Below are 23,012 nucleotides of genomic sequence, written 5' to 3' on the forward strand. Positions count from 1 at the left end.
CTGCCTGCAGCAAAAGTCTAAACGTTCAAGAAACATATCCCAGTGGACACAGTGGCCTGTAGATGTGGCAACCTGAGGGGGGGGGGGAGACGACGCACACGAGGGGACGGCGCCAAAAACAAAAGGAGATGATGGCTCAGGTCAAAAGGGGGACACGGAAAATTATCTGAGAAGCATGCGGTGGGTGGGAAAACCGGAAAAGGAAGGGATTTGGTGATAACAGCCGTTTTATACACACAGACTCACACAAACTGTTTAGTTCTTCAGCCCCCCCCCCCCCCCCCGTTCCTGCTGATATGCGCTCAGGCCTGTCGAGCTAACAGGAGCGCTGAATTCTTTGACACAGCCCACCTTTTTGATCACGCTCAAAGACTCGAGCAAGTATCAGCAGCTTCCAGGCGCTCCTCTGAGGAGGGGGGGGGGTGTCTCAAGAAAAGAAATGTGTGCAAAATGAATGACTCGCGTGACCCAGCTGAATGCCGGACGAGTGATTGAATATTTATCCACTTGATTGAATAGAGATGTGCTGCTGCCTTTACCGACCAGTGTAGACCAGACATTGCTCGAAACCAACGAAGTCCAATTTAAGTTCAGTTTCTAATAAAGATGGCGTCCTCTGACGTCCTCTGATTTTGGGGTAAAAACTCTGCATGTAACACAAGGAAATATTTGTCCTAAATGCCATGAGTTGTCTTTTCATTTTGCTTTTTTTTAAGGCTTATAAAAATGCCTTTCCTTTCATAGATGTGTTTTGGACAAAGAAGCAAACAGGTGATCACATCTGTCCGACAGGTTCTCGTTAGATACCCAGTGAAATCGTGTCCTTGATGTTTCTTCTTTTTGTATTCCACGTAGAATTTGGCCCCGATGGAAAATATTTACTGTCGTCACGAAGAGGTTAAATAAAACACAGCTGGATATCGTTTAATAAAAATATCCAACTGCAGAATCCCATTTCACAACCCGACAAATGATATTCAATTAATTTATTTAACCCTTTTAAACGACAACTGAAGTTTCGTGGAGGCTAGTTTTTTCAAATCCTATTTCTGGGTGGAAAGTTTCCTGCAAGAAACTCTGAGGGAGAAAAACGGCCTGGAATATAGGCTGTAATTTGAAAACCTCAACCGTCTGTGTGTCGTCTCTCTCTCTCTCTCTCTTTCTCTCTCTCTCTGTGTGTGTGTGTGTGTGTGTGTGTGTGTGTGTGTGTGTGTGTGCGTGTGTTAATTAGTACCTCTGAGTGTGTGTGTGAGTGTCACAGAGGGCAGTGTGCTACCATTTTCTGATCTTTTCTCATCTCTGTCATCTCTCTCTTTGCTGCAGACGGATTATAGGTATACTGTACATCAGTCTCCTCCTCCTCTTTATTCACCCACTCTCTCTCTCTCTTCCCTAAATGTCCTCTGCATGCAGCGGCTGCTGACTTGGATTGTCGGTCGTTTTACTTTACAATTGAAATTCGCGGTTTTGAATCCAGAAGGAAAGATGCTTTAAAGCACCCTGCAAACCTCCTGCTTGAGGCGCAGCACAGACACAGGAGTCACTGAAGGAATGCCTTAAAAATAAGGACATTTCAACCTAAATTAAGATCTATTATGTGCAGCTTTTTTTTTAGTTCTTTTTTTCAATGAAATCAGCGAGGAGCACAACAGATGCTATTTTGTGACTTTCAGTGAGAAATAAGGGTTATGGCAAAAGTTGAGTCAGGAAGGCTATTATCATATCAGATTATCAGCCTCATCAGTCTCAGCAGAGTCATCGGCCACCGTCGCCGCATTTACACCAATGACAGGATCTATCTTGTTGCTGCTCGGAGCAGATTCTCTTTGATCACCTCGATTAGATTCTGTGTGCCACAGACTTGTCAAACAACTGACAATTATCACAAGGGATATCTTGCTGCCATAAATATTGTCTTTCATCTTTGAAGTAGCAAACGCTGTCCAATCTAAGTATTGATTTTAGCTGGAATAATCAATACTTGGTGTGTTTTTTCAATCAAAAATGAATTGCATGAATAAAGAATAATGCAAAGATTATTTGTGATATCAATATTTTAATGCTGCTCCTCAATTAAGGAGATCTTTTCTGTGACTCAGAGACACTATATGACGAAATAGCATCAGATAAGCTCTTCTACTTTGCCGTGGAGGATGATGCGGTCACACGTTCTACACTAACATGCAGCTGAAGATCAAACCGTTCTACGTTATCAAACTGCTCACGTCCTCTTACGTCTCACCAGCTGGCTGACAGGTGGGACAGTCACCCCTAACATGAGAGGATCCACTCCACCCACGATCCTCTCCACAGGAAATATGAGACTCGGGGATTGAAGCCAGTGAGGATGCATCTCAGGGCAGCCAATCAGACCCCAGCACATCTGGAGAAATCTGTCTACAGGCCCAACTGGCAGTGCAATGAGAGACAGTAGAGCAGAGGAGAATGATGGTTGAAGGAGTTTTAAAAAATCAGGCTGTCGTTTACTGTTTCATTCTCCTTCACTGTTTGCCTGTATCATCTTATTTTTGTTGTGAACTAAAAAAAAAAAAAAAGTTAAAAGCTGGAATTTCTCGAATCTTTATATTTGAATTTGACAGAATTTGACGCCCCTTCGAATTCAGAGCCACATCATTTTATTTTAGAAACTTTTAAAAACTGTTAAACAATGTTTTAGAAAGTCTAATGAAAGGCAACTCTCCATTCGGATGTAACATAATGTGGCGTTCCATATGGTTGAATGGGGAGGAAAACCATCTGATGATGTGGAGCTTTGCAGCCATCTTTGATTTGCTGGTTTCTCCGAGCTCCTTCCAGTCTTCAGCTCCTCTGCAAACATGAGAATGTAACTGCAGTCAGTGGGAGCGCTGCCATGTTTAAAACACATTTCATCTTCCTCACCCCTCCCCTTTCTTTCCTCTCTCTCTCTGTCCTTCTATCTGGTTTAACACAGAGAAGGGCTGAGGTGAAGTCGTTGGGAGTGTCCCAACAATTACTTTTTTTTTTTTCCTGGGATGGGAGGAAAAGGGAACGGGATGGTCCAAATGTTGAGACAAGCGAGAGCTATGTGCAGTTATTTCAGATAAACCAGTAAAATGAAAAAGACACACGTGTAACATCTTACATAGTATTCTTGTAGTACCAGTTACCAGTACACGTACTTGTAGTCTGTTGGATTACAGATGGCAGTGTTTTCCAGAAAGGTCTTAATCATTATGATCTGCATCTCATTTTAAAAGAAGAATAAAAAAAAAAACAGTGATGTGTCCATCGCTGCTCGCCAAGGAGGTTCAAAATTTCATAAAAGAAATATGGGGGGGGGGGGTGAGTGTATTTTCATTTAAATTGCATAGAAAGATCACCAGTTTTTCTTGAATGCACCAATGTAGAATCAGATTAAAGGGAATGTACAGATTCCAGTAACATTTGAAGTCATTGTAATATCTGAATCAATCCCAAAAACAGTAACCATGGTGACCAAAAGCAGAAAGAATGGGGACTCTGCTGTAGCTGTTCCAACAGCGAGTTTCACCCCATACCTGTGTGTTAATGTGTCAGTGGATGCATTTTAAACACTGAGTATGTATTAACTGATGAATATGTTCATGCTGTGTGACTTATTGGGGTGGACAAGTGAGTGTTTAATACAAGGCAGGACGAAAGCTGCACTATGTGCTGGGATTCTAGTAAAGAAGATAACATGTCTGGTCACGTAGGCAGGTAAGAGCTGCTGGGGGGGGGGGGGGTAGAACGAGATCTCTTCCTCGCACCTTTTTCATTGTCAGTCTGAATCAGTGTGCAGCACTTGAATCGCTGTAATCCCTGCTTCTTCTGCAGAGACTTGATGCGTTGAAGTTAAAGATCACAAGATTTAGTCAATGCTGTGTGGTTTATTCTAAGGTAAAGTAGAAATTATAGGAAAGGAAAAACTTGACAAAATCTGCGACAAGAAATAGCAGCAGCTTTTCAAAGCATTTGAGGAGTGAGAGGATTCAACAGATCCGTGCGTAAAAACGCACCAAAAAAAAGACTGACTAACTATTCTGACACTGATTTTTTTTTTTTTTTTTTTATGAAATGAAAAAAACATTCAAGAAGAAGGAGAAGCAGACGCGCTGTATTCCGTCCAGGCTATATAAAAGTGATTTTTCTTTTACCCATAAAATACAAACGTATAAGGTGGCACATTTTACGCACGAACCTAAACTCTGTGCTCCCCGGCGCTCGTAACCCAGTACTGACACTCTGGATTCAATGCAACCTGTTAGAGAAGGAGAAGAAGAAGAGAGAAAAAAATACGGCCCTCTTCTCCCTTTTTAAACCTCGACGTTGTCCACGTCCTCAAAAAGAATGGATCCAATTAAAACGCTGCCCTCGTCATCGTCGGCCGAGCCTTGCCAGACCGTGTTTCTGGTGGAGCGGAGGGGCTGGGAGATGGAGCAGCACCACATGACTGAGTCTGAGCTGGAGAGGGGATGGGAGTCAGCTTTGGGTTGCTCCTCTCCCATTGGTCGGTGGGCTGACTTTTGACACGCAGACCAGGGACCCTCCTGCTGTATAAATAGGCCTGTTGGAACTTTATTGTTCTAGCATCACGGCAGCAGGTTCCTGCTAAGTTTGGAGTAACTCGTGTCACCACAACTGTATGCCTGCCTGAAGGTGGTAAAAAGAAACAAGGGCTTAGCAGCACAAGGAGTCTGCATGTCTGCATAGACATGCTCAGCTTTGTGGATACACGGATTCTGTTGCTGCTTGCAGTAACTTCATACCTAGCATCATGTCAATGTAAGTTTGATTATCTGCTACTTTTTCTTTGATGGATATTTTTTTCGGGGTCCCACTTGCTTGAGGATCTTGCGCGCTTGGCTTTTGTTTGGGGACGTCAATACCACGAAGGTCACCGTGGAGAGCACTGCAGCTTAAAACTCTACGGATGGGCTCGTTCAGAGGATTTGTCACTCTTTCAAAAGGATACAATTAATGATTTGACTAGTTGCCCCCCCCCGAGAGGGAGAAGTTTTCTTGCTTTGAAACAGAGCTCTAAATTAGTCTTCTCATAGTCTTTTTTTGTAAACCTCTTTTGCATGTTTAAATGTATTTTCTTACTTTAGACATCGGATGGAAAAACCTAGAAGGGCGTTGTACATATTGTTCCATCCAGATGTCCAAGTGATGAAACTTTATTATAGGAAAATGCGACGTCTCCCCCTGGTGGTCAATAGTGCAAATATCTATTTGGAACCAATTTTAAAAATGCATCCTTATTTAAGAACCAACATCTATTTATCAAAGTTAAAAGAAAACGTTGTTGTCTAAGACTGAATTTTGTACATTCTTTCCACACCAGGTATAGTCTCATAATATAAGATACTTTTAGGTAAGCTTCAAAGTCAATTAAATGACACCATAGACATATTTATTGAAATTAAAGCTTTTTTAACATCTCTTTTAATCGTATACACGTTACATTAGGAAGCTGTAGAGAACCACTTTACCTTGAATGTTAAAGTGCGCCTCCTTGTGGTGGAGATAAGAAGTTTATGGTCAGTCAGCACCCCCCTCCCGCTGTTCCAGCTGGTCCAGATTTTGAAACAACCTCTGATGGCCACCTGCAGCAGCCCTGAAAGAAGGACAGACTCATAATGCATCTTCCAATAGTAGTCAGCAGAATTAAATACAATTGTAATACGGAAATATTTTCTTTAATAATGCTGCACTGATGAGAAAAGCATATTTTCAAAAGAAAAAGCCTGTATTTCTTAGAAGGTTTGCTGAAGCAGGCCCACTAGTCCTGTCCTAAGGGCGTAAAATACCTGCTCGGGCCTGTTAGCAGCCGGCCTTACATGGAATGCCACTGGGTGCTGGACTTCGGCTATTTTCTGACAGACATCGATTATCAATGACTAAATTGTGCAGAAAAGTGAAGTCATGTTGGCATGAGAGCCCATCTGAGACACAGATGACATTAGAACACACACAAAAAAGCCAGATTTCTATTTGACACTAAATAATCTCACAGTTGCAGTTGCTATGGATATCATGAAGGGCCGAATACACTTGCATACGCTGATGCAAACAGTGCTAAATGCAATTTAATTTTTTTTATAAATGGATGGAAATTGATTGTTTTCATGTTATTGTGTTCAAGAAATACTTCTCATGTTCTAACAGAGTATTCCCTCTTCTCTCCCCACCCTATTCCTCACCCTCTTCCTCCTCTTCAACTCCTCAACGCCACAGACTTGGTTAGTATGCATGCACGAAAGCGACATTTCTTAATGATGGCCTTACCTTGCCACGTTGCCTTTATCTGTTCCAAAAGCAGTTAAATAGTCCAGACCTCTTTGGTCATCTCGACCGCTTGAGAAAGCTAAATCATGGCAGGAATCTCTACCCCAATATACCAAGTTGTTTCTTGCAGTTCTCTTCCTTCCTGTTCAGGAATAGGTGAGGGTCCGATTGGCTAAAGTGTGTGTCAATGAAAGCTAAACCCCGCAGTTCTGAGGCGCCCATGGGGCCTGGTACAAAGGATCCTTTCTCAGGACAGCTGTAGAAAGGTTTGCCCCTAACAGCTGGCTTTGGGTCAGTCCTGCTGCTCTGTGAGCTTGTAAGTCATCTCAAAAAGCTGATCTCAGACCAGTTAAGCAAGTTTGAGATAAAAACAGAACTGATCAGGTAATAATTACGCTCATAATTGAGATTGCCTCGAATGAAACATCAGGAGCAGCACCTCAGGGTTTCAAATGTGCAGTGCACTCTTGTGATGTGCTTCGGTCAACATTTTAGAACTCTATTTGTCCCTTGGTCTAACATGCTCTTCCCTGCTTGGAGCTTGTTGAGAGTAGCTTGGGATGCTTTATCACGTTGCTGCTTTTAGAACACCGGAGAGCATGTCGATCATTTGTGTCACACTGCTCTGCCACGTTTGCATTTTCATTCCCGAATCTGCATGAGCGTGTTGCAGCCTCTTTTTTTTTTTTTTTTAACCACAGCCCACGCTTATGCTAAAGACACGAGGTTGACTCGTTGAATGATCTGAGAGATCTGACAAGATTGAATAAATAAATCTTACATTTATTCATGCTTCTTGTCTATTTAGGGAACAGTGAAGGTGAGCATGATGCTCTTGCGTGTCCTTCTGCACCTACCGTGTGCCACATCGACACGTAAATCACGGTGTAGAACGGACGAGGTCGGAGGCCGTCATTATGGCGCCTTTGCTCATTGTAGAAATATGTTTTAGCTGCTTTCTGTAAGGGCCAAGTTTGTTTTCATGCACATGAGGGTATGATGTGGTGTGAATCTGACTTTATTCTGCATTCCCACATGCTTTTGCTTCTGATTAGTTTAGATTAGATGCAGGAGCATGCTTTGCTGGAGTTTCAAGCCGACATGTTGGTCTGACTGAGCGATGTTTTCCTCTGCAGGGTCCCAGTGGAGAGAAAGGAGCTCGAGGTGACCGGGTAAGCTGAAATGAAACTCAGCTGCCTTTGATCAAATAACCTTCACATACAAGATTGAAGGAAAAAAAAAAGAATTATTTTATTAATAGGAATTCAAATTTGGTACATTTTGGAGGCAAGACTTGTTCATGTCATTTGACCTTCTAACCTTGGAAAGCCACACCCCTTTGTTTACATATTCCATAGTAGTTTACAATAGCAATGTGAATGGAAGGAATGGATTCTACTTAAAATATTGACCTCTTTAATATTTATAGTGTAATATGTACATAAGTGTGTATTATTTTGCCAAACTTGTGTTCATTCTGCTTCTAATAGAATTATTTTTGCTTCATGCGTTTAACTAAGAATCAATGCATCCAGAATCGCAGTAAATAAAGGTGTCAGTAGCTGTTCTTAAATTAGTGGTGTTTCTTTTCTTTTCTTTTTTGCCTATAAAATCATTTATTTTTGCTTTTCTTTTATCAGGGTCCTCAAGGCCCAGATGGAAGAGATGGTAAACCCGGACTCCCAGGCCCCGCTGGCCCCCCTGGTCCCCCCGGACTTGGAGGAGTAAGTCCGCTTGTTGTCTTTGTAATGTTCATAAAAATGGCCCAAAAGTGTAATTCTTTAATTCAACTCCCGATATCAGTTATGGTACTAATAGCACAGAAGAAGTTCGACGTCAACGAAGCTTGTTTTCTTTGCGCTTGACAAAAACACGCACATGAAATGGCAGTAAAACGCTGACGTCATAACCCTGTGACCTTTTACCCTTTTGACACCATCACCCATAGATAACAGAAAAAAAAAGAAAAATCCCAGGATAGTTTCGTGAACTTGACGATACTGCGTCGCACCCAAAGCACGACTTCAGTTTAATGGCTGTTTGATTCAACAACTAATTCGTCTTTTTCTTTCTTTCTGACAGAACTTTGCTGCTCAGTACGATGGTGTAAAAGCTCCCGATCCCGGCCCTGGACCCATGGTGAGGGCCCACGGCTTCCTGCCACACACTTACACGCACACACACATACTGTAAATGCACACTTTAAACATTTACATATAACATACATGCAAACAATAATCTCTTTACATCCTTCCCTACACAAAATTGATTCATTGGTGTAGCAATGTAGCCCAAGCGATATGACGTTTCCCTTCCTGACGCAGCTATGCATTTCAGATATTAACTTCCTGTTGCTCCTACTGAAACCAAAATGATTAATCGTCTGTTTTTTTTTTTTTTACGTCATCAGGGAATGATAGGTGCTAGAGGCCCTCCCGGATCTTCTGGACCCCCTGTAAGTTTCACACAAACCAGATCCAACCGATGAAATGGTCCGAGACCGTTTGCTCATACCTTTTTTCCCTGAAAGTACAATGTGCTCAATGAAGACTAAATGCTGTGTCCTTTAACAGGGATCTCAGGGACACACCGGACACCCTGGTGAGCCCGGAGAACCCGGACAAGCTGTAAGATTATCCTCCAAATACTCACAGTTATTCAGATCATTTTGTGATGATGCTCCTGCTTTGATGCTACTCTCTTGTCAGACTCACCCATATAATTTTTTCTTTCCAAGGGCCCCGTTGGTCCCCGTGGCCCCCCTGGATCAATTGGCAAATCTGGAGAGGACGTACGTATACATTTATGTCTCTACAAGCACCTACAAATGCTTCAATTCCTTGAAGTCTCGTGGCTCTCGAGTTGTGATTTTTGTGATATTTTAACAGCCAAAGTGATAACAAATATGTTTGCACCCAGGGTAACAACGGCAGACCTGGAAAGCCCGGAGACAGAGGTACTCCCGGCCCACAGGTAAGAGATGTTCTCTTGAAGGAGAATCAGAAACAAATGGACTAAAGTAGAGCGAAACAGAAAATAGGCACTTAATAATAAATTCTTCCTTGTGAATCGTAGGGTGCTCGTGGATTCCCCGGAACCCCTGGACTTCCAGGAATGAAGGGACACAGAGTGAGTGTCGATTTTTTTTTTTTTTTGGACTCTGCTTGACCAGAACTTTGCATACTTGCTTCTAACTGGAACATGGATAGCTCATAGGAAGCGCCTGAAACGGCTCCAAAACAGAAGTGAAAAGCCGGCAGAATAGTGTTTGGAATGCAAACTCAATTTCCTTGCAGCATCATCATTAATAATAATAAAAAAAAAACAGTTTTGGGAGCTTCTATGGAGATCACTTGAAAAAAGAAACTCTTTTTTTTAAATCTACATACTCACATGTTTTATACTCTGATTTATTTATCTCGCCTTCTCATCACATCTTCTTCTCTGTGCTCGTTTCTGATTAGCAGATCTCGTAGATGACATTTGACATCTTCCATCATCACTTTCTTTCTTGGTTTCAGGGTTACACCGGTCTGGATGGACGCCAGGGAGAGTCTGGTACTGCCGGCTCCAAGGTAAAGAGCATGCTGCAGGCATCGTCTCGTGCCTGCAGCAACAAGCACTTCATTTCATGTCGAATACCCGTTAATATCAGGCGCAAGTCATGTGGTTTTGTTTTGTATCGGGATGCATGAATTTACTGTACTCATCAATTTAATTTAGCTCGTTCGCATATGATCCTGATTCATTTCGCTCCAGGCACTCAGTCGCCTTCTTCTTTCTCTCCCATAGGGTGAGAACGGTGCCAACGGAGCCTCTGGAAGTCCTGGACTGGCTGTAAGTGGCGAATTCAGCCTCAATACAAATCATCATTTGCCATCCCTCATGAACCCTAACAGACATGTTGGATGCTCCTATATGAACCTTTCATCACTTCTACCTGTCCTCCTCTCAGGGAGCTCGCGGTATGAATGGCGAGAGAGGTCGTTCCGGCCCTGCTGGCCCTGCTGGTGCTCGTGGTGCTGATGGCAATGTTGGACCCTCCGGCGCAGCTGTAAGTTCTGGGAGATATTTTCATTATACTTTTATTATACTGTGCTGGACAGACTATCATTTAACTTGGCATTAAGGTTATTGTAAATCCCACATCCTGACGTCTCTGTCTTTTACCCAGGGTCCTCTTGGTGCTGCTGGTCCCCCAGGTTTCCCCGGCGGCCCTGGCCCCAAGGTAATTGTGATGTCACATCCTGAATTATTTCCTGCTTGATGTGTATTTGGGGGTCACAAAAGGACCCAATTGTAATTATGATATGATAAACGGTATCTTCTTTCTTTCTTGTGACGCGCATGTCAATCATGTAGCCGGCCATAGCTGCTCATTAAATTATCAGCCTGCTGATTATAATACGCTTGATTTAATTATATTACTGCTTTCACTTTGACAGGGAGAGATTGGAGGCGCTGGAGCTACTGGCCCAGGTGGACCTCAGGGAGCAAGAGGCGAGCCCGGTGTCAATGGCGCTGTCGGCCCAGTTGGTCCCGCTGTAAGTAGGATTTGTCAGACTCCCTAATAATCCGTTTGGTATCTTGTTCTTTAATCACATTGTAGGATTATTTATTCCAGAACATACAATCCAATTGAAAGATTTATTCTTCTTTCCTTCCAGGGTAACCCTGGTGCAAATGGCCTGAACGGAGCAAGGGGACCTGCTGTAAGTGCTAAAGCTATACCATGAGAACACGTATGGGTCAAAGGTCACTGTGGGTTGAGCCTATGTTGTGCATGACAGAGCGTGATGTCATGTTACTGCTCGAGAGAGGCGTGTATTATATTATAAGCGAATTAGAATATAGTTCTTATTATGGCTGCATGCACTTTATATACATTTAAAGTTGCGATAATAAAGATAAATCAGGCAGAAAAGGCACCATCTAATATAAGACTGATTGTCTGAATGATAGATTACAGGAAATGTAATATAGCTCTCTATCTATTCAGCTGCAGTGAGCAAACGTTTTAGTAATGTTCACCTGTCTGCTATTTAAGGGCACACCTGGTGCATCTGGAGCTCCTGGCTTCCCTGGACCAAGAGGAGGACCTGGACCCCAGGGTGCTCAGGGCGCCGCTGGAGCAAGAGGTCTTGCTGTAAGTACACAACCACACAAGTACCTGCAAAAAACACAACAACAACCACTAAAAATCATGTAGATGCATGCAGAAAATGTGCATCTGCACAGAGACACAAAGGATCACAGAATAATTGTGCATGTAAGGATTCATGTTTTCATCGATTGTTGATCTTTCTCTTAGGGAGATCCAGGTGTTCAGGGCGTTAAGGGTGATGGCGGTCCCAAGGGAGAGCCTGTAAGTTCACAGCCTGAGCCTGAAATTTCAACAAGCTCAATTTGAAGATGCAAAATTTGCTCATGACTCTTTGTCTTTCAATTTGTCTGTTGTTTCCCTCAGGGCAATGCTGGACCTCAGGGAGCACCCGGACCCCATGGCGAGGAGGGCAAGAGAGGACCCTCTGGTGAGCTCGGTAATAACGGACCCGCTGGCAACCGCGGAGCTCGAGTAAGTACCAGGCCACGGCGGGGCCGGGCTGCAGCCACGCAGACCCAAACGATATGATACTTGGATCAGCGGCTAATCCCTCTGTGTCTCCGTTAGGGTGGCCCCGGAAGCCGTGGTGTGCCTGGTTCTGAGGGAAGAGGTGGCCCAATTGTAAGTACAGTATTGGTACAGATTTAATAGCACAAATATATACTTGATTGAACTGCTGAGAAGCCGGACCCAAAGCAGTAAACACAGAGGTGTGAGGTAAAGCTCCTCTCTCATTTTTCTTTTTTTATCTCATTGTCTCCTCCTTGTACAGGGTATGCCTGGTGCCCGTGGTGCCAGCGGGGCAGCCGGACCTCGTGGCCCCCCCGGAGATGCTGGCCGTGCTGGTGAGCCTGGCCCAGCTGGTCTCAGGGTGAGTACTTTTTCAAAACAGAGGAAACATATTTTTGCGAGACTCCTTAATTGAAGAATATGCCAAAGGTAAATTGGATTAATTCTGTAATAGTTTTGGTACAAAGCTGCTGATTTTTTTGAACAGTTAATGGAAGGTTGATGACCTACATGTTCAGTAGTTACAGTAGAAAAGGGCTATTTTATTTAATTTGATGGTTGTCTGATATTTTTTCTCCCCCCCCCATAGGGTCTCCCAGGAAGCCATGGAAGCTCTGGACCTCCAGGAAAGGAGGGACCTTCTGTGAGTGAATCTGTATATATAATATATCAGACGTTTCTACGAGTAGATTTCCTCATATGAATGACATTAAAGTACTTCCTGTTTTTTGTTTGTTTGTTTTTCTCCAGGGTGCTTCTGGACAAGATGGCCGCTCTGGACCTCCCGGCCCAACTGGACCTAGAGGCCAGCCCGGAAACATTGGCTTCCCCGGACCCAAGGGACCTAGTGTAAGTGTGAATAATGGCAAGAGTGAAAAGCGAGCATTTGGGACTATATCCTGAAATTTCACTCAACTTTTGACCTCCTTCAGGGTGAGGCTGGCAAGCCTGGAGAGAAGGGGTCCACTGGCCCCACTGGACTGAGAGTAAGTAAAACTAATACTCAATATCGTGCAGTTTAGGGTACTGAGAAAACTTTTAAACATAAATCCAAAGGATTTGTCAAGTATTATATATAACAAATGCTCCGATCTTTGTGTGCAGGGAGCTCCTGGACCCGACGGCAACAACGGAGGCACTGGTGTCGCTGGACCTACCGTAAGTGTCCTTAAAGGCAGACAGAATCTTATTAAAATCATCACTTTGCTAGTTTTAATCTTTAATCTCTTTTTTTCTTCTTGCAGGGTGGTCCTGGTGAGAAGGGAGATCAGGGACCTTCAGGAGCAACCGGCTTCCAGGTTTGGCTCCATCTTTGTTCTTTGATTAACAACTGAGAACAAATCGACTCAGGGAAGCCAAGCAGTAAAAGCATCTTATCATTATTAAGATAATGTGATATTTTAGGTGTGCTTTCCAGACACCAGCGTCTGTATCAATGGGCCTTCTGGAGCCCATCGGCCCTGATGTTGCATTTTGACCTTTTCAGGGTCTGCCTGGCCCCGCTGGAGGACCTGGAGAGGCTGGCAAACACGGAGACAGAGTAAGTAGCACACTTTGTGTTGCTCCTGTGTCAAACCGCAGAAGCTGTACGCTAAGCTGCGCATATCTAACTCAGCGGTTGTGTCTCCGTAGGGCATCCCAGGAGATCAGGGAGCTTCTGGAGTTGCTGGTGGAAAGGTAAGGCCACGCATCTTTGCCCTTGGTTCTAGTTGCATCAATGCAAAAGTTCAAAGAAGCCTCATGTATTTTGCACCAAATGAAACAGATCCATTCATGATTATTTTAACCTTGTGCTCTCTGGATTGCTAATAAATCTAAGTATGAGCAAGTCATTCATAGACAACATTGTGCAATGCACAGCATAAGTCAACATTAGCAATATATAGATCGTCCTGAAACCTCCAGATCTGCCCGTACGGTTACGTGATTTTCCCAGTCAGGGTCACCTGCAGTTTATGTATTTTTTGGTTCAATATTATGTGTGTGAATTGGTTTTTGTATTCAGCACATGACCCAATTCTTCACAAAGATGTACTTTCACATAACCAAAGACCCGGACTCACTCTGCATGTGTTCCTTTAGGGTGAGCGTGGTAACCCTGGCGCTGCTGGACTTTCAGGACTTCAGGGACCAATGGGAACCCGTGGACCTGCCGGACTCCCTGGCGCTGATGGCGGCAACGTAAGATGATGTCACAGTGAAAAGCACTGCCAAGTTGAAACATGACATCGTGTATTTCATTCGATATATGTCACATGCAAAACAGTAGGTTTCTACGTCTGTTTCCAGGGAGAGCCCGGTAATGGTGGATCTGCTGGCGCTCCTGGACACCAGGGTCCTGGTGGCATGCCCGGTGAGCGTGGACTTGCTGGTGCTGCTGGAGGCAAGGGAGAGAAAGTAAGTTCTAGAAACTACCTCTAGCAAATCAAACAGGACTTATCAAAATAATTCAGATTTGTTACTGATAATCTATTTCTTCTTTATCATATCCTGTCTTCCTCCTCTTCTTCACTGTCACATAGGGAGAGTCTGGACACAAGGGACCTGATGGTAACGCTGGCAGAGATGGTGCCCGTGTAAGTTTAACGCTCAAAATTATTTTTGAGACAAAACGTACAGCCATTCACTCCACTCGTTTGAGCATAGCCTCAAATATCCCCACCTCTCTTTTTCTAGGGTCTGCATGGACCTGCTGGACCTCCTGGACCCACAGGAGCCAATGGCGATAAGGTAAATAGCTCTCATATTCATTTTAGTTATCACAAAACAACTAAAAATGTAAAGCATCAGAATAAAAATGTTTACACTACAGATCCATTAATGTTTAAGACTTTTGTTATTACAAAAAAAATGGCTGCCTTGAGAATTACTCAAAATGGCGGATAGACTTGCACCAGTGGCCTCGAACAGGAAACCATCAAAACAGGTTGAGATGCAATCACTGTCAAAAAAGGTTATCTTCGCTGATCAATGCAACGCCGTATCTTTGGACTTTGTCAGAGAAAATTGTAGTTAACCCGATTTTTGTGATTTGAAGCCTGAACATCAGCACTGCCCCCTGATGGTTGTTTTGTAACACTGCAACAATGGCTTCTCTGTAAAGTCATCCTGGCTAAAGGCAAACAAATAAATGTGAAATATTTCATGCTCTGTTATTTTCAATGGCTTTTGATCGATCTAGATATCGGACCCATGAGGACATACAACCAAAACATTGGATTTGCCTGAGGCCGCATATCCATGATCAGCAACAACAAAAACTGAATATTTGCTGATCATTTTCAAATATATTAGCTTTTGATCAATTCAACAAGATACCGGCAGTTTTACAAATGCTTCGATTTGTACATCTACAAATGTGAGCAAATGTGCAATATCTAAAATAATGCTGATATTTTACACGATTCCTCGCATGTGCCTGAATTTGAGGGTGTATACAGCGATGGCATGATCATCTCACTCTCTGTTTCCTCCTACAGGGCGAGTCTGGTTCCTTCGGACCAGCCGGACCCGCTGGAGCTCGTGGAGCCCCTGTAAGTAGCAGTGGCCGACTTCCGTTGTTACGAGTCCACCACAATTCACCCACCCGATGACATAAATATCAGATGAATACCTCAAGACGGCATCAATCTAGCATGTCTTTCTGACTCACTGCTGCTTGTCCACAGGGAGAGCGTGGAGAGGTTGGACCTGCTGGTTCTGCAGGATTCGCTGGACCCCCTGTAAGTCATCAGCCAATCCACCTTCCAAAACAACAAATCAGGCAGCAGAATATCACAATTGGACAAATGAATGCACAGATTTTTTTATATACACATGCATCTCGCTTCCACCTAACAGGGTGCTGACGGTCAGACCGGAGCGAGAGGAGAGCGTGGACCTGCTGGAGGAAAGGGAGAAGTTGGCCCCTCTGGCCCCGCTGGACCCGCTGGCCAGTCTGGACCTTCTGTTAGTACCCCTCATACAAGACTGGTGCTAGCTCAGGAGTCTGATTAGGATAGCTCCACAAGGAAACCAAAACAGATATCGGGATGTGTTCTGATGCGACTAGCGAATCAGATCGGAGTCAAATAGAATGGCGTCTGATTATTTTGTCTGTTTATCTAAGGGTCCTGCTGGTATTGCTGGATCTGCTGGCGCTCGTGGAGAGACCGGTTCTTCTGTGAGTATGAAGTAAAAAAAACCAAACATGTTCCTTACTGTATAAACCCGATCAACCCGACACCTTCAGATTAAAGCGAGTAGCAGAAGCCGGTAAAGATTGAAAATTAAAACGAGCCGGTTAAATCAGAGATGCGTTTTTATCCTGTTAGAACTATTGTCCTCAACAATAAATAATAAACAAGGCAGCAGGCTGCAGCCGTGTTCCCCTCCAGATTTAAATTTCACATCGCATCCATCGCAGCCACAATTCAGAAATGTGAAAATGTGTAAAAAGATAAAAGACTTGTCTTATCAGGACACATTTTTTGCTGACTGCTGTATAACCTGTAGGTTGTGTGTGTGTTTCCCATGTCAGGGTCTGACTGGTTTCCCTGGTGCTTCTGGCAGAGTTGGTCCTGCTGGTCCTGCTGTGAGTATTGATTTGACATTTGCAGTCACATGGGACCATGAATTAACTTTTGTGAATACTGCTCTACATATAAGGATCACGCATGCGCACACATTCTCAGCTCACGCTCCCAAACACACACACACACTCACACACACTGTTATTGTTTCAGGGTATTGTTGGACCCCCTGGCTCTGCTGGTCCCGCTGGCAAGGACGGACCTCGCGGACTTCGTGGTGATGCTGGTCCCGCTGGTCCCGCCGGTGAGCAGGGTATGGTTGGACCTGCTGGTCCAGGTGGAGAGAAAGGTTCCTCTGGAGAGGCTGGCCCAGCTGTAAGTGAGAGCTCTTTTCTTTTCTATTTTTATTAAACTTTTGAGACAGCAGCTGAGAAATAAATATAGATTACATGTGTATTGTGGTCATGCCTTGCTATGTGGTATGTGATTGTTGTTGTTGTTTTTTTAGGGTCCTTCTGGTGTTCCTGGAACAGGTGGTCCTCTTGGACTTCAGGGATTCGTTGGTCTGCCTGGTTCTAGAGGTGATCGTGGTCCAGCTGGTATTTCCGGCTCTGGCGTAAGTACAAATGCATACTGATCTGACAAAGGCTCAGAAAACCTCTTTTTCACAATCATTCCAAATGTGTGTTGGAATATGAGACTTTGTTCATGCAAAATATGCAGGCGTGTTATAGGTATGTGACTAGTTCTCCGTTTACATATATTGCATTCTGGGTAGAAGAAACAGGTTACGTAAGGATTCACCGAAGGTCGAACCTGACTTGTGTTGCATGCAGTATGAAACCTCGGTATATTTCTGACCTGTTGATTATCTCCACTTCCTGTTGTAGGGAGAAACTGGCAGAGTCGGACCTGCTGGTGCCCCTGGAGCCCGTGGCCCCGCTGGAAACATTGGTCTGCCTGGTATGACTGGACCCCAGGGAGAGGCCGGACGTGAAGTAAGCATTTAACAGGCTAACAGTGTAATAAAGGTTTCTTAGTTTGCTCAACAGAGTCGAAGCACAAAGCAGCCAATTAGACTATTTCATAGACTTAAACCGTTTTTAAGTTGATATCAACAGAATCAATAACAGAAACATTTCTGTGAATTCTAATATCATAATTCTATCCATAGGGTAACTCCGGTAACGATGGACCCCCTGGTCGTGCTGGCATTCCTGGATTCAAGGTAATACCTTTTCCTACATCTTATGCATGTTGACAAACAGGACACACACACACACACACATGAATCGGGGTCTGACATGTATCTGCAATGCAATGACTCCCCATTCATCAGGGAGACCGTGGTGAGCCCGGACCTTCTGGTGCCATGGGAGTCGCTGGCTCCCCTGGACATGTTGGACCCGCTGGAGCTGCAGGAAGAGCTGGAAACCGTGGAGAGTCTGTGAGTTCTAACATTTATTTCATAATAACACATATTGTCATCACCGACTTGTTATTTCTGAGAAATCCAATTTGCAAGATGCAATCATCTGCCTGCTTCACCTTTTCCGTGTCTAGGGCCCAGGAGGTTCCGCCGGTCCTGTTGGACCTGCCGGAGCTAGAGGTGCCGCTGTAAGTGAACTATACCCACGTAACCATAGAAACAACACAGTGATTAATGTTCATTATGGCACATAATAATAATGGATGTGTGTCTGTGTGATATAGGGACCTGCTGGAGTCCGTGGTGAGAAAGGAGGCGCTGGAGACGGTGGAGAGAGAGGCATGAAGGGTCTGCGTGGACATGCTGGTCTCCAGGGAATGCATGGACCTTCTGTGAGTGATGGCACATCATCATTACTGTGCAAAATGATTCCGTGAACACACATTTTAACAGCAACATGATGTGAACACTGCATGCAGAAATAGTCGAATCAACTGCAGCACTGCCGTTCACCGACGCACTTTCTCAACCCCCTCAGGGACCTTCCGGTGACTCTGGATCTGCTGGACCTTCTGGACCTGCAGGACCCAGAGTGAGTAGAATCCAAAAGATAATCTGCTGTGTTTAATTATTCTTGCCACACTTCAACAGCAGGGGTCTAATTTACAGTCACGATTGATGGCGAAGTGTTAGAAAGGACGTATTTGTGACAATGCCATATCCTCTTCAGGGACCTGCTGGACCCCATGGACCCCCTGGTAAGGATGGTAGAGCTGGCGCCCATGGCACTATGGGTGCTCCTGGTTCTCGTGGATCCCCTGGATACGTTGGACCCGCTGTAAGATGTCATCTATTCCATCACAGAATTTCATCATTTTGTAAACCAGACTCTGTCTCGCTTCAAAGGATCCTCTGCAAAGGATCAAACAGCGACTGTGCTCTGACCTATTATCCCACTCTCTTGTGTCCATCAGGGTCCTCCCGGACTTCCTGGTCTGCCCGGACCTGCTGGCCCCGCTGGTGGTGGATATGATGTTTCTGGTTATGATGAGTACAGAGCCGATCAGCCAGCTATGAGAGCAAAGGACTACGAAGTTGATGCTACCATCAAGTCCCTCAACACTCAGATCGAGAACCTGCTCACCCCTGAGGGATCCAGGAAGAACCCTGCCCGCACCTGCCGTGACATCCAGCTGGGCCATCCCGATTGGACCAGCGGTAAGCAATCAATCTGATTGCTGACTCGTGGGGTATTTGTACGACCCTGCATTTAGAATACAGAGCTCATATTTTGTACGAGGGAAATATATTGATTCCATTTCCTATCTTTTAGGATTTTACTGGATTGACCCCAACCAGGGCAGCACATCCGACACCATCAAGGTCTTCTGCGACTTTGCCACCCGCGAGACTTGTGTCCATGCCCAGCCTGCAAGCATTGCCAAGAAGAACTGGTACAGAAGCACCGAGACCAAGAAGCACGTCTGGTTCGGAGAGACCATCAACGGTGGAACCGAGGTCAGCGCCTGCGGAGAGCACACATATTTCACTTTATATCGCGTACTATTTTCGATGTATTGATTGTCTTTTTTCTTTCTTCATCCAGTTTGCCTACAACGATGAGACAGTCAGCTCCCAGAGCATGGCCACCCAGCTTGCCTTCATGCGCCTGCTGTCCAACCAGGCCAGCCAGAACATCACCTACCACTGCAAGAACAGCGTGGCTTACATGGACGCTGAGCGCGGCACCATGAAGAACGCTGTGGTGCTCCAGGGCTCCAACGATGTGGAGCTGAGGGCCGAGGGCAACAGCCGCTTCACCTTCTCCGTAGTGGAGGATGGCTGCACTGTAAGTAGCCTCGTTGATCGTTACTTATGCCGATTTGCTTTCAATCTGCCTCATAGAATCAGACGATTCCGTTTATAGAATCCCAGATGAATGCTAATGTTACAGCTGTGAATTTTCTATTGTTGCACCACCACCATTCTAAACATGACCTCTTCATTTCTTTCTGTACACCTGCAGAAACACACTGGTGAGTGGAGCAAGACAGTGATTGAGTACAGAACAAATAAACCATCTCGCCTGCCCATCCTCGACATTGCACCTTTGGACATTGGTGGAGCTGATCAGGAGTTTGGTTTGGACATTGGCCCAGTCTGTTTCAAATAAATAGACTCATGATAAATTAACACACAAAAAAAAGAGAGAACGAACGAGAAGAAAAAAAACCAAATCTCTGCCCTTTCTGTGTTTTTTTTGTTTTTTTGTTTTTGTTTTTAATATTGATTGCTGATTTCTCTCTGCGCATCCACTTGCTTAAGATGGGCAACTATCTGAGAGGACTGAAAGGACTTGAGCGGAGAGTTTGTGCAATGCAAATTAATACAGCAACCCCAAAGGGACGCGGGAAAACACCTTGTTGTGGGACAGTATGCCATCGTTTTGTAAAAAAATAAAAGAAGTGTAATAAAAAATCTGAAAGTATGCATCACTTTGTGGTCTTTGTATATCTTCCAAAGAGGAGGTTTAAAACCACAATTTCCATGAAAAAAAGGTTTAAACTACCTCATGCCTGTACTTCAAGAAAATAGTATTGACAAAACCTGGGTCCACAACAGAGATGTTAAGACTTCTAATGCTTCAAGCTTTGTCTCGTATCGGAAGGTGCTAGTAAACTTGAAGCAGAGATCTATGGTGCTAATATGCAGCTGTTGAAGAAACCACTTTTTCCACTGTATTACTTTGTATTGACCTTAAAGAAGTCTTGCATTCATCCCCAGATGCTTCCCCACTTTAAGCATGTGGAATGTCCCTAAATCTGATGTCTGTTTTTTTTTTTTTTTTACATTTAATTTTTTTTCCAATTTTTGTTTGTTTTGTATTGTCTGTTTTTTTCTATTTTTGTTTTGTTTCAATTTTTTGTTTCAGGCCTTTTTTTCCTCTTCAAAACCCGCACAGAGTGTTCATACTGACAGCCCATATTTCATCCAATTTGAAATGGTTCATAGGCGGCATCTCTCTCGCTCCCTCTCTCTCGCTCTCAAAAAATGGCACCACAAAGTCTATTGTACCTATTTTGTATATGTGAGATGTTTAAATAAATTGTGAAAAGTTCTGAAATAAAGCATGTCCAATGTTCCAAAACACACAACTCAGTGACTTAAGTGCTTTCATGTTTCCATGGCACCGCTGAAGGTGTGTCACTGCATTTTGGTTTAACTTGGCTGATGATTTCCAGATCATCATTGACTGAAACACCTTCCTATTGTGGAAGCACGGCCATGTCCCCATTTACCATTCTCCCTTTTTTTCCCTCCTTGCTTTTCAATGGAACATCCCATTTTAATGTACAGTTTCTGTCGACACTGTCCATGCCAATGTGTGATTACTAACGTGCATTGTTTCGTGTAAATATGCATCCTCTGATGTTGCTTTTCCTTGCATAATACAGCTTTTGCATCCAAATAAATTTCTGTGATTTGGATCAAGGCTTGAATTGCAGTGGTGAATGCACAACGATTTGAGATCAAATTCAATGTGGGAATGTGGCACTCCTGTGGAAATGTGAGTCCAGTGTGTTGTGGGAACTGGGATATGCAGAGTTTCTAAAAGTCGGGGTTTAGTAGCACCTCTACATGTAGCTGCTCTGTTCAGACGGTAACGTGTCCTTTTCTTAATCAATAGAGAGCAGTACGCTAAAAAAAAAAAAAAAAACCGAACAAAGATGTTCTTAATTTAGCTGAAGGCAGTGAAAATATCTTGACCTCTGAGCAGAAAGGGTTTAGTTGCTTTGGACAATAGTCTGAAGTATATGGTGGATCAAAGTAAATACAGCACATTGAGATCACGATTGTGGCTTAAATGTTGCAGACATCAAATTAAAAATACACACCCACTTTTTATTACAAGTGGTGTTCAGTTGCCTGCTGCTGCATTGTGAAGGGTCGATGTGCTGTTTTTCCTCTCTACTATGGTTGTCTGATAGCTAAAGTTAAATCAAATGACTGTCTCAAAAAATATTTAAGTTTAAAATTACACATCATAATGTGTTACAGGAGCCCTTTAGTATGAATGTGCTGTTGGGAATCTTTTGCCTGGTCTGTTAGTCTTAGTCAAAATATCAGCATTTAGAACAAGTTACTGTGTGAATAATTAAAATGATTTAATAGTCACCTTAAAGATTTGAACACGGTGCCTCAGTAACACAGAAAACAAAAATGAATGCATTACCCACCCGAGTTAATATCCAAATTTATCCAAATGAATCATGCAGTTCAAATCAACTTCAAAAATATACAAAATATTTTTACTCCAAATATGTGCACATACGCATGCTTTAAATTCTTCAGTAAAACTTTGAATGGGTTATTTTAAATTGTCCCACCAGTGAACGTCATGTGGCGCCAGAGCGTTCCACCTCGCCCCCTCATGATAATGCAGAATTCAAGAACAGCGTAATGAGAAGGAAAAAGTATGTTTATATATTTATTTTTTTATACAACATGAAACAAACACCATTTGAAAAGGAGACAGGATGAACAGTCTTAACAGACAGACGCACCAATCCTGTCTATAGCTTCAGTGGAAAGTTTCTCCTGAAACCACCATTAAAAATCTCAAATATCACTACTGCCCCCTGGTGGCTTGAAAAACCCAACAACAACAAAAACAACAATTAGGAAGACAAATTAACGTATACAATAGGGATGCAATATTTAGTTCCCGAGAACATCTGGCACTCACAGTATCTTCAGAGAAAAATTCAGATCCTTACACAAATATGGTTGATGACTGCTGCTTTACACTGTTGGGATTAATTTTACATCAAATACATCAAAAAAAAGAATTCGAAATTCTCCTTGAACTGCTTTTCCTACTCTGTCCAATCCTGCTGATTTATTACAGCTCCAGATGAGGTGAGCAGAAAGTCTACAAACTTGATTGATATACATAATTGTATCTATTTTAGTCTATATACGACATTATAAGAAAGTTCCTGTAATTCAGTTGTTACATTTTCTTGTGTGTGCCTCCCCAAGATATTCCCTGTCTTTAAACAGAGGTTGTGCAGATCCATGAGGAGTAGGATTACTGCTGTAACCATTGTTGATGTGGATACACTCATTTCTCATTGTGTAAAAAAAAAAAACAGCTACTGTTTTG

The 23,012-nt window shown here is 43.5% G+C and overlaps 1 protein-coding gene across 1 annotated transcript; it reads left to right on the plus strand.

Moving 5' to 3' along the window:
• Nucleotides 1–4,581: 4,581 nt before the first annotated feature.
• col1a2 (collagen, type I, alpha 2) lies at nucleotides 4,582–21,309 on the plus strand. The gene is made up of 50 exons (XM_068747682.1): nucleotides 4,582–4,785; nucleotides 5,477–5,478; nucleotides 7,428–7,463; nucleotides 7,932–8,015; nucleotides 8,374–8,430; nucleotides 8,702–8,746; nucleotides 8,865–8,918; nucleotides 9,029–9,082; nucleotides 9,211–9,264; nucleotides 9,367–9,420; nucleotides 9,813–9,866; nucleotides 10,084–10,128; nucleotides 10,247–10,345; nucleotides 10,466–10,519; nucleotides 10,737–10,835; nucleotides 10,959–11,003; nucleotides 11,339–11,437; nucleotides 11,603–11,656; nucleotides 11,759–11,866; nucleotides 11,963–12,016; nucleotides 12,168–12,266; nucleotides 12,495–12,548; nucleotides 12,656–12,754; nucleotides 12,838–12,891; nucleotides 13,010–13,063; nucleotides 13,150–13,203; nucleotides 13,392–13,445; nucleotides 13,538–13,582; nucleotides 13,988–14,086; nucleotides 14,195–14,302; nucleotides 14,428–14,481; nucleotides 14,582–14,635; nucleotides 15,385–15,438; nucleotides 15,574–15,627; nucleotides 15,746–15,853; nucleotides 16,014–16,067; nucleotides 16,425–16,478; nucleotides 16,630–16,791; nucleotides 16,925–17,032; nucleotides 17,307–17,414; nucleotides 17,591–17,644; nucleotides 17,756–17,863; nucleotides 17,980–18,033; nucleotides 18,130–18,237; nucleotides 18,384–18,437; nucleotides 18,576–18,683; nucleotides 18,820–19,063; nucleotides 19,179–19,363; nucleotides 19,452–19,694; nucleotides 19,872–21,309. Exons 1-50 carry the CDS (start codon nucleotides 4,716–4,718, stop codon nucleotides 20,016–20,018), a joined length of 4,056 nt encoding a protein of 1,351 aa, XP_068603783.1. The 5' UTR covers nucleotides 4,582–4,715; the 3' UTR covers nucleotides 20,019–21,309.
• The last annotated feature ends 1,703 nt before the right edge of the window (nucleotides 21,310–23,012 follow it).

The sequence above is a fragment of the Brachionichthys hirsutus genome, chromosome 13, assembly GCF_040956055.1.
Source record: "Brachionichthys hirsutus isolate HB-005 chromosome 13, CSIRO-AGI_Bhir_v1, whole genome shotgun sequence".
NCBI classification, from domain to species: Eukaryota; Metazoa; Chordata; class Actinopteri; order Lophiiformes; family Brachionichthyidae; genus Brachionichthys; species Brachionichthys hirsutus.